General features: G+C 39.7%; 1 protein-coding gene across 3 annotated transcripts in view; it reads left to right on the top strand.

Moving 5' to 3' along the window:
- NEK10 (NIMA related kinase 10) overlaps positions 1-16,768 on the top strand; it is a 213,081-nt gene that overhangs the window by 5,466 nt on the left and 190,847 nt on the right. For all 3 annotated transcript variants that reach the window (XM_034404000.2, XM_060685795.2, XM_060685794.2), the window contains exons 5-7: positions 2,302-2,400; positions 7,705-7,789; positions 14,662-14,703. In XM_034404000.2, the coding sequence (XP_034259891.1) occupies positions 2,302-2,400; positions 7,705-7,789; positions 14,662-14,703 (226 nt within the window). The remainder of the gene's footprint in view (positions 1-2,301; positions 2,401-7,704; positions 7,790-14,661; positions 14,704-16,768) is intronic.

Raw genomic sequence — 16,768 nt, forward strand, 5'->3', positions numbered from 1 at the left:
AAGTTGTGAATTTCTATTCTAGAGCTTCTTAGAACAGTGATGTACTGAAGTTTACTTATTTCTGATACCTGAATTTAAGGCATAACTGTTGTATTAATCTATCAATGCCTCATATATGGAAGACAATGTAGAATTTCTATAGTTTAAGTCATGTGAACAATAATGTGAAGTAAGAATATATATATATATATATATATATATATATATATATATATATATATATATATATATATATTTTCTTACTTCTTCGTAGGGTTTATGTGTGTTTTTCTTCTAGCCAGGTTTTCCCTTGGTTACGTATGTGTAGAGGAAATGCTATTGAAGTCTTATTTAAAGGTGGGAGAGTAGGGCAGGTAAAATCATTTGTAGTTTCAGCTGACAGAATGATAATATAGTAGCTGAATTCATATGGAAAATATATTTTCAGTGACCATTTATAAAATGATCTTGAATGATATTCATTCTATTCTACAAATGGCACATTACGAATAAAAGAGTGCCCCTGACTCACTGCACAAACAAGGCAAGGCAGATTTAATGCAGGTAGACATTGACTCACGAATCACTCAACAACCATTCAGATTTATAGTAGCGTCCCCAAAAGCTATTCATGACTTCTTTCCAGTTACAAATGCTACAGTGGAATCACAGTCATTTTCCCTTATCACAGACCACAGGAATGCCCACTTAGCTCCCCACATCCTTCTCACCTGTCCTGACATGCCTTGAATCTGCTCTGCTTCCCTGATGTGGTCTGTGCAACAATGCGGGCTTCTAGAATGCTGTGCAGACTTCATTAGGAAAGCAGAATGGACCACTACCTTGCTGGCTCATGTAGTGCGATCTCAGAAGTGACCACTATTTTCTGAATGACCACAATTCAATGCGGTCATGCTGGAAAGGCAGCCACTTCTGGGACATTTCTACGTGGCCCAGGGACACACAGATTTGTTCTGGTTTCCTAATGTAGTTTGTGCATTACAACAGAAAGCTGTCAGGGTTCCAAGTAACACCCCCAACAGAAGTAAAACTCCAAGGCAGGCATTTTCCTCACAGTTTCATTTTATTAGAGATGTCATATTGGTACATCTGGGAAAACCTGAATCTGAAAGGCCCCGGGTTTTCCCCACCTAAAGTGAAGTCAAAGTCCCTTCCCCTGCACCCACCTGTCCATCACATGGACCAATCAGCTCACTGTCCCAACTGGAGTTGTTTCCCAGTCATGCCTCTTCAGGTGCAGGCTGAACGTCCTTGACTCCCAGAAAAAAGAATGTTGTTATGGCTATACATCTCACCCTGTCTCCATCCAACCCCCACTTAACGTTTCCCACAGCATGCCCATCCACTGAATGTGGCAGCCCTGAAGATCCAAAGTTAAAGATGGCCCCCAGAGCTGACAAAAGCTTCAGAGCTTTCTGCAGCATTGCACAGTTTGGCTTAGGGAAATAGAATGAATTTGTTTGTTGCTGAGCTGAAAGTGGCTGCCTTTTTGACATAGCCGCATTGAATTGTGATGAGGGGCTGAGGAGGAAGCCTAAGCCCTGCAGTGACTCTGGTGAGGAAGGCATGTGGGGACCTGGTGGGAAAACAGCCACCGGGGACCAGAGGTGAAGCAGGTCCAAAGGCTGTGGGTGTGGTAGGAAGCAAAACATAGAGTGTCATGGGCTGGGGGAGACTTTGGGATGCCTGGTACAGGTCTAGGTCTGTGGCAGGCCTCCAAGAGCCTTCCCCACCCATGAGACACATGCCATCCCATCCACTTAACAACCCACATAATTGTTAAACCACTGCATCTTGGAGAGCAGGAGTTGGTGGGGAAAGACTCCATTATGGCCATAAGTCGAGAATTACCTGTATTGCCTTTATTTGTTCTGAGATAGTCAAGGGACCGGAGTTATAAGCAGACATAAAATTGACAGGAAAGCTGTGCACATTTCTGTAGCTGGCTAAATGGTGACTTGGGACAAATGGATGGTTGTATTACCAACTCTTACATTGGTGAAGCCAGAGTCAGTCATATTTCATTTTCCAATAGGCATATATGGCAGTTCTTGGAGTATATAGCACTAAAGATAATTGCAATATTGAAGGAAGAGGGAGTGACTCTGCTGGTGTTTTCCCTGAGATTAAGCAATGAGTCCATACCTGAGCTGCAATATGATTGTAGGTTTTTTTTACAAGTTTAACTTCAGGTATAGGTTGAATTGGACTATATATTTTCTGTAATTGATATTTTTATAATGCTTTTTGTACTCAGATTTGAACCTTTTGCGATATCTGTTTTGTCTTTTGTGCCTTTAGTATGAATTACAAGAATGAAAGAAATTTTAGTCAACATCCACAGCACAAATTATTTCAAGATATCTTCGTAGCTTTGGTTAAAAACCGGCTTATTTGCAGGTAAGAAATATAGACTATATGTTAAAGACTGCTGCAAAATTGAAGAGATTTTGAGTTTCTAAAATATATAAATTTATACAATTAGATACAGCATTATACCAGATGAAATTCTTTAATAGATGAGGTTTACAATAAGCCCATGTGGACAAGATAATTCTATTGGGGTGAGATGACTCTTCAGATAACCTGGATGCATTCAATAAAGGTCTTTAAAGATGATGATCAATACTTTGAATTGGACCTAAAACCAGACTGATAACCAATGCAGTGGGAAGAACAATGGTGTTATATATCACCTTAGGAACCTCCAGAACTGTCCATACTGTTTTGCACCAGCTGTAGCTTCTGAATATTGTGAATACTCTTCAAGGATATAGGGCATTGCAGTAATCTAATTGAGAGATGATTAGAGTATGAGTGACTATATTCAGGCCTCATGATCAGATAGCACAACTGGCACACATTGCAAAATTGCACGAAGGCCCTCCTATGCCAGGATTATCCTTTGCTCTTCAAGCAAGAGTTTAGAAGAATCCTCAGATTGCTAGCCAGGTCTTCTGAATGAGTAGTGCAACCATTCAGAATTAAAGATGATAAACAACTAGATTTTGAGATTCCCTGCAACCATAGCCATTCCATTTTACTAAGCTTCAAATTAAAGCTCTTGTTCCCCATCCAGATCCTCACAGCCTCCCAGTATTGCAAAAGGGTAGCCACAATATCACTTTGATGACTAGAGATGTAGAACTGAGTTTCATCTAAATACTGATGGTACCTCATCCCATGGTAGTGGATGATGTCACCAAATGGTTTCATGTCAATATTTGATAAAGCCATATTCCATGATAAACTCTTTTTGTGGATCTGTTGGCAAAATTCAATGAGTTTGGAAATAAAAACAAGAATGTTAACACTCACTTTGATCCTACACTTGCTGCTATTCTTTTCCTTAAGAAGTATAATCATATAGAGCTACTGTAGGTAGTAAAATTGCTAATGTTCACAAAATCATATCTGTGAATGCAAAACCTATAGTACAGGTTAATATACACAGTTTCAACTTGCAGATCATAACATTGAATTTAACTGTAAAAAGCAAGGATTTTTTTATATCCTCAAATGTTCCAATAAATTGTGTACTCTGCTTCTCATAGAATGGGAATGGCTATTTAAATAAAATATGGATATCAGCTTTTGTTTTTTTAAGTGTTTTATTATATTACTGCATTTTCCCTAAGACGAATGGGTAACTCATGGCCTGTGGTTACCCTGAAGCCATTAATAACACATTTGCCAATGCCCCAGCAATCTTAGAATCTTTTTTTCCCCTCTCCTCCCCACTGAGTGAAATTAAGCTTCTACATGGAAGCAGAAAACTGCCAAAGGTAAACTACTGTCCTTCCATTCCCCAAACCATCGCCAAAATCAGTTTGGTTCCTCAGATTTAGTTTGGTTCATTCGTTGACATTTGACTGGTTTAATTACTTCTGGAGTCCAGAGTCTTAAAGTAGAATATACAAAGGTTCTCTTTACTTTAAACTAACAAGAACAATCCAGTGAGACTGGAAATGAGCAATAGTAACTGACATAAAATTGCCAAGTGAACTATGTGGTCAAGGAGGATTTGAGCTTGGGTCCAGTACCTTAATTCTATATCAGTGGGATAGAACACATTCACTAAATGTATGGGGTTTAATTCAGTCATAAATCCCTTTAAGTTCAGTCAGTCTGATTTAAATAGCATTTTTTCATATAATGTGATAATTTGGCTGAATTTCAAAGGCCTCATTCTATGTTTTAGTTTTATATTAAATTTATTTGTTCTTTATTAACTGAAAATTAAATAGTTTAAATAAATCCTTTTCTGTGTAGGAAAATTCAAAAAGAGCCATGGCCCAGAGAGATTGTTCCAAATAATCCAATTTTGGAGAGTTTATTTACATCTACAGCAGTACTACCTTTGATTTTTACTAGATTATTTTTAGAAATTAACTTGATGGCCAGCATAACCTTGAACCATCATTTTAATCACGGCTATTTTTGAGACGGAATGAGTGAGAGGAAAATAAATTGAAATGTGTCTTACAGTCGAATAGTTAGGTATTTGCATTTTAAAGGGTGTTAAATCAAAACTTTTTAAAAAATGAGTTGCAAAAAAATAAAGATGAGGGTTTTTTTCATATTAGTTCAAACATAGTCCACTTTTGCTTTTTTCTTGAGTGTTGAAGCTATTGAAATCTTGATTAATGATGGATGGAGAAGTGGTAGGCATGAAGTATCTGTTACTCTGTCACATTCAAAGTATGTTTTCTGCAATGATTTACTGTATTTTTTGGAGTATAAGGCGTACCTTTTTACCCCCCAAAAGAGGGTGAAAATCTGGGTGCATCTTATAGTCCAAATGTAGCCCCGCCCTCTCACCGGCCCCCACCCTCGGACATTTTCGGGCAGTTCCAGGCGGCGGGGATCTGGGTCGGGGCGCAGTCTGAGGAACAAACCTCTTTGGGACAGTCGGGGGGGGGGGAATCTGCATGGCAGCTTTGGGGAACAAGACGGGCCCCACGGTTTGTGGCTGGTCACCCCTCTGGCCACCCAGCGGCTCAGGGAAAACAATGGTCATGATGACTTCACTCTCCAGCAATGTGAGGAGCCGCCACTGCTGCCTAAGCCCTCTCCATGCCCAGGAGCCGAGCCAAGCCAAACGGGAGCCCCTGAAGTGAAATGTCCCTCCTTTCCAGCCACCGCTGCTCGTTGTCCTGATTCCCCAATGCAATTCTCAGAGTCCCGTTTCAGGCGGTGGCCAGTTTCCCTGAAATGTGCAGCGGGGAACCAGGAACTGTTTTGGATTCGGGGAGGGGATTGCAACGCTGCCATCTGAAAATGCTTTTCTTCCCATTGCACATTGCAGAGCCGCATGCCCTCGTCCTCCTTCTCAGCAAACTCACCTTCTCTTTCCTCCAATCCTGAAATGTGATGCACTTTTTTTGCCTCTGCACATCCCATGTTTGGAATCGGGAGGGGGACCGCCTGAAACCGCCGTGGCTCTGAGAATTGCATTGGGGAATCCAGCCAATGGGCAACGGTGGCTGGAAAGGAGGGACGTTTCACTTTAGGGGCTCCTGTTCAGCTTGGCTCATCTCCTGGGCACAGAGAGGGCTTAGGTGGTGGCGGTGGCTCTTCACATTGCTGGAGAATGAAGTCATCGCAACCATTGGCTGCCCTGAGCTGCCCGCTGGGCGGCCAGAGAGGTGACCAGCTGCAAACTGTGGGGCCTGCCTTGTTCTCTGAAGCTGCCGGGCAGATTCCCCCCCCAGACCGTCTTGAAGAGGTTTCTTCCTCAGGCTGTGCTCTGACCCTCCCCTCAGAGCATGTGAGGGGTCCCTTCGGGGGAAAGCGAGTAGTCCCTGCGGATCACAGGAGTGCCTCAATAAGTTTTCTGGAAAAGAACTTCTCAGTAATCGACGCCCTCTACCCAGCCGAGTCTCAGAGGCCCCTGTCGCTTGCAGGAGGAGGAAGAGGGCGGCTAAAGCAGCATTACCTTAAATGCTGGTAGGCAGGGGTAGAATTCTTTTTTTCTTGTTTTCCTTCCCCAAAATTAAGGTGCATCTTATACTCCAGTGCGTCTTATACTCCGAAAAATATGGTATTTATTTGCATAATGACATCATTATGATGCAGCTTACATGCTATCAAGAGATTAAAATAGTACTATCCATTAGTCTTCCTCTTGCTATTATTGATCTATACACTTACTGTTCAGTTTATCTCTGTCAATCTTTCTACTGGCTTCTCCACTCATTCCACTTATTCCTTCCCAAAAATATCAATAAAACCTTGAGTTAATGGACTTTGTCCATTATTTGGGATAGGATATTTGGATTCAATTTTGTCATTGCTGTCAGGTTTTGGCAGATGCCTAAACTAAGAATGATTCATTTCCAAGGACAATTCTCAAAGAGTTCTATTTACCATGTTTCTCAGAAAATAAGCAGTCTTATTTTCTTTTAGACTTGAAACTAAGCACTTGGGCTTATTTTCGAGGCGGTCTTACTTTTTTTGAGGTGCAGCAGGCCAGACTTGTTGAGCTGGATGTGCTGTTGCGTCCATTCTGAACATTCAGCATTCAGAATGGAGGCTTTTTGGCGAATGGGAGGAGAATGGGGAGGGGGATTTTGCTGCCTGTCAACCTTCCCTCAGTCTGTGCTGAGCTTGAGGAATTGATGACAGGCAACAAAATCCCTCTCCCCATTTTCCTCCCATTCGCCAAAAAGCTTCCATTCCGAATGCTGAAGGTTCGGAATGGAGGCTTTTTGGCAAACGGGAGGAAAATGGGGAGAGTGATTTTGTTGCTGTCATTCTTCCCTCAGTCTGTGCTGAGCTGGGAGGAATGGATGACAGCAGCAAAATTTCCGTCCCCATTTTTACCAGAAAACCTCTTGCGAGCCTCCCCAAAAGAGGGAAAAAGTAAAGCAGCTAGGCGTGGAGCTGCTGACTTCAGGGAAGCGGCCCAACAAGCAGAAGCGCTGCGCCTAGAAAGAGAAGGGCAAAAGTTGTATTTGCACTGCCTCAAGGGGCCAGCAGGCTGCAGCTGGACAGTTGCCCCCCTGCACCCATGCTGGCACTCGTGCTGGCCATGCCCATCTCCCTGGGCTTATTTTTGGGGTAGGGGTAATATTAGGCCCACCCCCCAAAAATTAGGTTTGGGCTTATTATTGGGATGGGTTGTGTTTTTGGAGAAACATGGTAGTGAGATTTATTGAGATGAATTTCTTGAATAGAATTACAAAAATTCCAGAAAGTGAACTAATGCTCAATTTAGAATCAATGTATTTTGTATTGTTTTGGATTAAGGTTTCCTGCATTCCTCTGTTTCATAAATTTAGAATGCACTGTAGAGAAAATGTCTCTCTTCCTCAATATTGGGCAAACCTGACTGTTTTTTATATGAAGGTTGCTTGAGCTCTTTAAACTGAGGTCTTATAAGCTTGAGATTTTATTGTATTTAAACACTCATAGTCTGTGCTGCTGTTAATAGAGCTGATTTGTAGTCTAAAACTTGAAAGAAATAAAATAGTTCGTTTGTTTTAATTTTGTTCTAAATTTATACTATGGTAAATAGCATAAAGTTTAATTAAAAATAAGTTAAATAATTGGAAATAAGTTATCTGTATGGATTCAGTTTATGAGATGCTATTTTCTTGTCTGTAATTGTCTGACTATTAGCTATAAAAATATGAAGTTGCATAATCCGAATATTTTGGCCTAGAGTTATTAATATGTGGTATTATTTTTTATTTGTTGCAGGGAATGGGCTAACCGAGCTTCATCTGTCCATTTTCTAAGAATTTTAATTTGTATAAGATTATTAATGAGAGATCCATGCTATCAGGTTGGCTTGCCTTTAGTTTACCTCTTAAAACATTCAGCATTACATTCTGTAACACAACTGTAACTACTAGTTAATTATCAGCGCAAGTCAGTGGCTTTTCTAGTAACAAGTTATATTTCTTTATGTCATTTGTCCAATCTAGTTAGTAAATTATATTCTATTTATTGTCATGGTAATATGGAATGATTTGGTGAATGCATTTTCAGTTTGTCAGCATTGTTCTAAATCTATAAATAATTTAAAGCAATTCATTATTTTCACTATTGCAGCAAGGTACATGTCCATAAAAAAGATCTCTTTTTTGTTACATTGAATTAATTGAATAAAGCATTAAAACATTTTAATGCTTTATTCAATAAATAAATAACAATTAATTCAGCAAAGCAATTAATTCAGCAAAGCAATTAATTCAGCAAAGCAGTAAAAGAGCAACAATATAGTTTTCAATTCTGTTAAATTGGTCTAAACCAGGGGTGTCAAACTCAATTTCATTGAGGGCGCATCAGGATTGTGTTTCCTCAGGGGTGGGTGGGATGGGCATGGTCAGGGTGGGCATGGCCAGCCCAACATCATGTTGGAGGTGCCTGTGGAGATCTGAATGCTCTACAAGTGAGAACAGGCCTCATGTGTTCCGTTTTCGGCTGCAACTGCCTCCTACAACCCTCTGCCAGTGAAAATGGAGCTCGGGAGGGCCATGTGCCGAACTTTGTTTTCACTGAGGAGGCACCTCGGGCTGGTCCTTCACTGTTTCCAGGGGCCAGATCTAAGCACCCTGCGGCCCACGGGGCTTGAGTTTGATACCCCTAGTTTAAACCAATTTTCTCTTTGCCAACATGGCCTCAAATGCCTAATGGACACTAAAACCAATAATCAAGGCTTACTGAAGTAATTATTTAAAATGTGCACTATAGGAATTCCCTCCAGAAAATAATGGGAGGGATTCCTACAAACTATACTATGCACTCATATATTTCAGGAAAGAGAAAAAATATATAGTCATACATATACATAGGTGATAGATGATGAAAGCATAGATATTCATAATTGGCAAACCTTAAGTTACTTCCCCACTCTTCTACTGTTACCATACCCAAGAAAGAATCATTGTCTGATGCATATCAGTTACCTTATCATAGAAATTCATAAAGCTGAATACCAAGCACTTCAAGGTTGCTCCAATTAGCACACATTCCTTCTATGTTTCTGCCTTGCTACCGTATTTCTCCAAAACTAAGACATGTCCGGATAATAAGCCCAATTGGGCTTTCGAGTGCATGCGGTAAAATAAGCCCCCTCCGAAAATAAGCCCCTCAATACTTAGATGCATGCGCAGCTGCTGCGCAAACAACATGACATGAGGCGAGGCTGGAGAGGGGAGGAAAGGGAAGGGGAACATGCTCCACACGCCCCACACACACCTGACATCCATGAGGAATGGCCTTTTCGGTGAGCTGGACACACTGCTGCCACTCAGGAGAAGAAGAGAGAAAGGAGGTGCTGCGAGAGAGCCCATTTCTGATGTTCTTTTTCTCCTGGGTGGCGGTAGCACGTTCAGCTCCCTAAATCTGGCTTGCTGATCTCAGCCGGCGAGGGGGAGTGGCAGGTGGGGAGGGCTGGGGAGGAAAAAAATGGAATGGTGTGTTTAGGCACTCCTCTTTCCGCCTACAGTCCGACGAAGTGTGAGCAGTTTAGTGCATCTTCAGTAGGAATCTACTTTTTTTTTTCATATAAAGTGCACTGTGAACAGAACATGGTCAGACTGCTCTCCCCTGTCTTAACTTTGGTTGCCTCTGCCACGCGAAGAGGAACATGTCAAATTTGTCTTCTCGTGAAAGACCCAGACTTTTCTTTCTACAAGGGGAACTCTGTTCTTGCAAAGGTGCCATGACTTTAACTCTTTTTTTTTTAGATAATTTTTTTTTAAACAAAAAATAATAATCATAAAACACATCTTTTCAAAACGAAGCTTTTGCTTTGGTTAATTAAAACAAATCATTAACAAATCTTATTTTCAATTAACACAACTCAATATTTTAAACAAATATTTCCCGCAAATCTATCTATATAACTATGCCATTATCCCCAAAAACCCATTACTTAAATCTTAAATCCTAACCAGTTATCAATTCATTTTTCTCTTTCATTTGCTTAGATGGATATTTTAACAATATCCATCTAAACAGATTAAACATTCATTAATTATTTAATTATTATTAAACCTAACTTATGCATTTTATCTTAACTATCCCTTCCTCAAGGGCAGGTAGCTTCCATGGCTCCAGCCATCGTTAACCAGGGGCAGGCTATCTCTCCTGATTTGGCCAATTTAATTGCTCAATCTATAAGACAGGACATCGCCCAAGGACTGCAAGAGAGAGCCTCTTCTCGCGTCTCAGAGTATCTGGACGAGCAGGCCCTATCCCTTCGTTCTCACTCCATTGGGGCGAGTCACCATACACTTCCTCATTTTAATTATCCCACCTCTTTTATTATCTTTGATGTTAAACCAATCATTTCTATTTCTTGACTGTTAATCACAGCATAACCCTTTGTTTTGGCGTATTTTTATTTTTTGGCCATTACCCAGCATGCCCTTTGTTTGGCTGTTAAACACAGTATATTAATTTTGTTTTTTGGCCGTTACACGGCATCTTCAGGTTTGTTTGGCTGTTGAACACAGCATCTCTATTTTTGTTTTTTGGCCGTTACACGACATATTAAGTTTCATTTTGGCTGATACCCAACATGACCATTTGTTTGGCTGTTCAATACAGCATATTATAGCTTTTTGGCTGTTAAATACAGCATGTTCATAGTTGGTTTAACAATCTCTACTTAAACCTTTCTTTGTTGTTTCCCTCCATCTATACATTGCTTTTCATTTAATCATATTTTTCTTTATGCTTTTTCATAGCATTCATAACATTTTAACCTTGAGACATGGTTCTTGCTTAAAACATATTTTTAACTATATTTTTAAATTCCTTTTAGCATTTTCAATTAATCATATTCACCCTTATTCTTTACCTTAACATTTTACCATTAAAACATAGTTTTTGCATTAAACGTATCTTTACATATATTAATTAGTTTCAGTTAACATTAATTTCTATAAAAGCCTCCCCTTAATTTATTACAATCATCTTTACTTTATTTTATTTTTAATCACATTATCTTCATTTCCTCGCCTGCAAACATAAATTTCCTTCCATTTTCCAAGTTTTTAATTTTATTCTCCATAAGTTCAATTAAATCTCTTTTCATATTTTTATTCCAGATATAATGTATCAAATCTCTTTCTTTTAAGGCTGGGCTTAATCCTTCTTCTATTTCTGCGCCAACATTCAAATTATTATTTGTTCAACTGTAGGAGTTCCATTGTAGATTCCTTTTCTTTTCACCAAAGTCCAGCTGGTTGCAGTCAGGAAATAAAAATTCTCCTCCACAGTTCAGCAATTTTTTTTTTCTGTAGAGCTCAAAGTTCTCATAACAAAGGGAGGTTACAAAGTTCCTCTTTACGCCAGATGGTGTCTCTCTATAATCCACATTTCCCATTAGTCATGCAAGATTCCATTTTATTTCTTATTATATAACCATCCACTTTATTTTCTTCTTTTAGTTAAAAAAGTATCAAATCTTCTCCCCCCCCCTTAGTCCAATTCAAATTTTTAAAGTGTTTAGTCCTTTTACCATATCTCTAAGTTAAGTCTCTTAGTTCTTTTCCAAAATTAGTTGTTTCTCGGGTCCTTGTTCTTTAAAGTTACAGTTTAAAAAATTTCCAAATTTGTCTTCTCGTGAAAGACCCAGACTTTTCTTTCTACAAGGGGAACTCTATTCTTGCAAAGGTGCCATGACTTTAACTCTTGAAGCCCCTCGCCTGAAGTGTTTTCTTGGATGGCGTGAGCCCCTGCCTCTGTGGCGGGCTTTCACTGTGGCCCTTGGACCTGGAACTCTGATTGGGAGCTCCTGGCCCATCTCTCTCTCACATTCCAGGAAATGGGCCTCCATCCTAGGCCGCTGTGCCTGCAAAGTGGGCCCTTCGTCCCCACGCAGGCTGCAAGCTGCTGGGGGGCTGTGTGGAGACGGCTGAGGTGGGGGAGCTCTTCTTTTCTTGCAAAGCCACACTACTCCAGATGATCCTGAAAGAAAGACACCGGGTCCTTCAAATCAGGCCTGCGTGTGGCAGAGGCAGCTAAAGTTAAGACAGGGAAGAGCAGTCTGACCATGTTCTATTCACAGTGCACTTTATATGAAAGAAAAAGAAAAAAAGTAGAATCCTACTGAAGACGCACTAACACACCAGTGTGCTCACACACTTCGTCGGACTGTAGGCGGAAAGAGGAGTGCCAAAACACACCATTCCATTTCCTTCCTTCCCCACCCCTCCCCACCTGCCACTCCCCTTGCCAGCCAAGATCGGCAAGCCAGATTTGGGGAGCTGAACACGCTGCTGCTGCCTAGGAGGAGAACGTCCACGTGGATGGCAGGTGCATGTGGAGTATGTTCCCTCCCTTCCCCCTGCCTTGCCTCCTCACCTTGTGCTGTTTGCATGGGAAGCAACGAAAAAGCTGCCACAATTGTGGAGGCACCGGCCTGAGCGGCACCAGCGAAGCAGCTGGTCGGTGCTCCGGGGCCGAGGTTTAGGGATAAGACCCACTGATAATAAGGCCAAGGCCATATTTCAGGGGTCAAAAGAAAATAAGACCCTGTCTTAGTTTCGGGGAAACACGGTAATAAGCTTCTCCAAGAATTTATTTCCTCATACAAGCAATTCTTTGAAAATTTATTTACCCTATCTCTAAAAACATGGGAGTGTTATTAGGTAACATACAAACCTAACAATATTTAAAACCATGAAAGACTCAAATAAAAAGAAAAATAATAAAAAACTCCTGTTCTGGTTTCAAATACTCTCACACAATTTAATTTATTTGTTATTTATTTATTGATCAAATTTTGAAACCACTCATTTCTCTCATAGAGGGACTCTATGTGGGGTACAAAAATATTAAAACATGAAATAATTTTAAATATTAAATATTTAAATAATAAAATTTAAGAAGAGTTAAAGATTATTAAAATTCAACATTAAAAGTTAATTAAAAGGCAGATCAGGGCTTTCAGGCACTAACCAGTCATAGGGCTGCATGTTCCCTATGAAAGCCTAAAGCAAGACAGCAGTCATGTTTTCAAATCTTTCTGAAAAGCCAAAAGAATAGAATCCAGTGCAGACACCCTCAATTCCCTAAGTAAGACAAAAGATACTATGGTCAATGGTATAAAAAGTTGCCAAGAGGTCAAGACTTGCAGGAATGGATGCATTACCTCCATTCAGCTCAACCCCAGATGAGTTCACAGTTTACGCAAGGTCAACGAAATAACAAAGTATGCAAACTACAATGGTGTCTGACGGGCACTTGCCTGAATAATTTACTGTTAATAGGAGCATGTAACTTGGATGTAAATACAAGTATTTCATACTTGGATTTCAGTAAGACATTTGACAAAGTGGACCACAACCTATTTCTTGATAAGCTAGAAAAATGTGGGATAGACAGCATCACCACCAGAAGGAAACTGACTGACAAACTGCACTCAATAGGCAGTGCTTAATGGAATTACATCTACATAGAGGGAAGTAAGTAGTGGGTACTCCAAGGTTCTGTTTTAGACCCAATACTCTTCAATATCTTCATAAACAATTTAGATGAGGGAATAGAAGGGGAGCTCATCGAATTTGCAGATGATGCCAAATTGGCAGGAATAGCCAAAACCCCAGAAGATAGGCCCAAGATCCAGACAGATCTTGACATACTTGAACACGGATCCTATCTAATTAAATCCAATGTTGAGAAAAGGAAGATTTTGTACTTAGGGAAGAAAAACCAAATGTACAGCTTCCAAAGCACCAGAAGGCAAGACAAGAAACAATGGATGGAAATTAATAAAGTAGAGAACCATCCTGGAACTAAGGAGACATTTCGTGACAATGAGAACTATCAACCAGTGGAATGGCTTGTCTACAGAAGTTGTCGGTGCTCCACCACTGGAGGCTTTTAAGAAGAGAATGGACATCCATTTGTCCAAACTGGTATAGGGTCTCTGCGGAGACTAGAAAATCTAAAAGACTCCTTCCGACTATGAAGATGATGATGATGGTAGTAATGTAGAAGAATAGTATGAAATAGTCCAAGATTCTAAGAACGAGATCATGGTTGTCAACTAATCCAAAGATCATAATTTCACAGGCAGAATCCATACAAATTCCATAAAGAGCCATAGATGAATTGGATGTTTCCTGCAGGATTGCCTCTTAAATCAGGCTGCGGCCAACGGTCACTATCAACTGCCTTCTTGGCTAGATGCCTGATGGAATGTCTCTGCTCTCCTCTGCACTCACTGGGTGCTAGGGATTGAAGAACCTATATCATTGTAATTTCACTGATCTTTGGTTTTGCATCTTGTGACGCTCATACTCCACAGGGTATGCTGGAGTGACTTCTTCAAAGTCAAAGTCAGTGTTTGAGTCATGATCCATGACAAAACCCAAGAATGCAGAACAACAGGCACTTGACATCACAGAGCCATCTTGCTTATTCATCCTGGGATCTCCAAGGCTGATGAAAAAAAAACATGTTTTAGTTTTAAAGACTTTTCAGAGGGGAAGCAGGGATGGGATCAATCTCATCTCAGGGGAAATGATATTCCAGAGGGCAGGGGTCACATCAGTAAAGGCATGCTGTCTGGGTCCTGCCAGATGGAACTTCTTAGTAGCCAGGACAGACATTTTACCCTTCCTGCTAAACCTAATGAAATAGTAAATATAATTGGAAATACATTTGACATACTTACTTTTGTTTTCTCTTCTTCAGGAAGTTCTTCACGGTCTGGGTGGAATTGACAGTTTAGCACAGGTACAGTTATTCTAAAATAAATTATTGTTTTTTATACATAGTCTTCAAAAGAGTAGCCCCATGGTGAGATAAACGTCAAATAAATTTAATAAATAAATAAATAAATAAATTTTCTGTTTTCAGGGAATCACTAAACAAAGGCTGTTCAGCTTTTGAGATAATCAAAAAAGATTGAGATAAGCAAAGATGAAAATATTTATAAAATCTAAATGTAGCCTTGGGAATGGGAAAAGGATGAATGAACTGTTAAAGGAGAATTTTGTTTGGTATAAAATGTAGTAGAGAAAAATTCTGAAAGGCTTTCAAGATTCTGTTATGATATCCAGAAACTATAAAGAAACATTTCTGAAATCCTGCTGTTCCTCTTTTTTGGACCTTATCTACCTTAAAGGACTAACATCAAACTGGAAAATGTCCGAGTTATTTTTTATGAAACTCCTTTAATTATTTGTTAATCTCTTTCCTATTCCCAGGACTATATCCCACTAAACAATGAAGGAGAAATTTAAAATGCCAAACTATCCAAAGGGTCAAAATGTTCTATCCCTGCTATTATTTGGTATAATATAAAATAATATTAATTTGTAGTCAGTAAATGAATTTAAACATGCTTGAAACAAAATCATCATTCAGAAAAAAATTAAAAATAAAACAAAATTAAAAAATTATAAATTTTCATATTTATTTTGGAAGCTCCGAGATGTTTCTGGGTTGAAGGAATTAACTAGTGATATCACTGTTGCCTGGGGAACACCCAGTTGGGGACACCTGTCATGTCCCTGTTTATGAGCCCACAGAAGAGGTATCTATTTATCATTTGCATGCTTTTGAACTGCTAGGTTTGCAGGAGCTTCAGCAAATGATGGGAGCTCTCCCCGCTACACAGCAGCATTTGGGTCTACGTAAGCTATTTATTTAATAACTAAATAAATTAAAAAGAAAAAAAAAACCTCAAAGGGCAGATGGGTCACTAGGTCTTTTTTTGTCATCAGTTTTCAGTATTTTTATATTTCTGTTAGAGTGATGAGATCCGGGTCATATTATTGTTGGATTGTTTAAATCAGACAAGCTCAGCATTGAGCTAATGCAAAGATCACTAAATATTTTAATGCACAATGAACATTCAGAATTTGAAGAACATTATGGCAACTTGCAAACAGGCAAATAGTAACATTCCACAGCTGCACTGAGAGTAATTCCCAATCATTTTATTATTTCAAACTAACAGAAAGTTGGATATATTGTAAACACAAATATATTATGTAAAAAAGAAAAAGCTCCTTTGGGAAAAATGTGGTCATCTTCATGTTGGGAATGTCAGACCCATAGTATTGGTCTGTCAAGTTTAAAATTATAGCATTTTACAGCATGTAGGCCACCTCTGGCCTGCAAGCACTTCCATTCTGTTCTGCGGCTTTGGTGGCTGGGAGCAGGGCAGCGGGATGGGGCAGCAGCTAAGGAGTAGGCAGTGCTGGTGGATGGCAAAATATCAGTGCAGCATCAGTGGCATCGGTGGGGTAGTTGCAGGAGCAGAGTGGCATAGGCCCTTCTCAGCATCCCAGTTTCTAATTTTCCCTTGGAAAAATTAATTGACCATCCCTGATCTAAAGTTTATCATGTTGATGTTATCCATTCAGTCAAATCTGAGTCTTGGTGATTCCATGGGCCAGGTCTCTCCACTTCTTCTGATCTTGCACTAGTTCTTTGAGATTTTGTCTGCTCTGGGTGATCAGCTTTGGTGATGGCCAGCCATTGTATTCTCTGACAGCCTGATTTCCTTTTACTATTAACACTTCCAAATATAATTGCTTTCTCCAATGAATTCCCACACACACGAAAGATCTAAAGTGACAGACAAACAATTGTCCAGACTTTTAGATCAGAGTCTTTTCAGATGCCAGGATTTAAATCTTGATCAGCAGTTGCCAAAAATACAAAATTATTACATTAAGCTAGATAATGGCCATGAAGCAAACCATCAAGAAATTATTGTTAGAAAGCTGGAAGGGAAAGACAATAACATTAAAATATGCACTATTGATGTCCCCATATACATTTCAAAGAT

This window comes from Pantherophis guttatus, chromosome 4, assembly GCF_059756535.1.
Source record: "Pantherophis guttatus breed Tessera chromosome 4, ASM5975653v1, whole genome shotgun sequence".
Taxonomy (NCBI): domain Eukaryota; kingdom Metazoa; phylum Chordata; class Lepidosauria; order Squamata; family Colubridae; genus Pantherophis; species Pantherophis guttatus.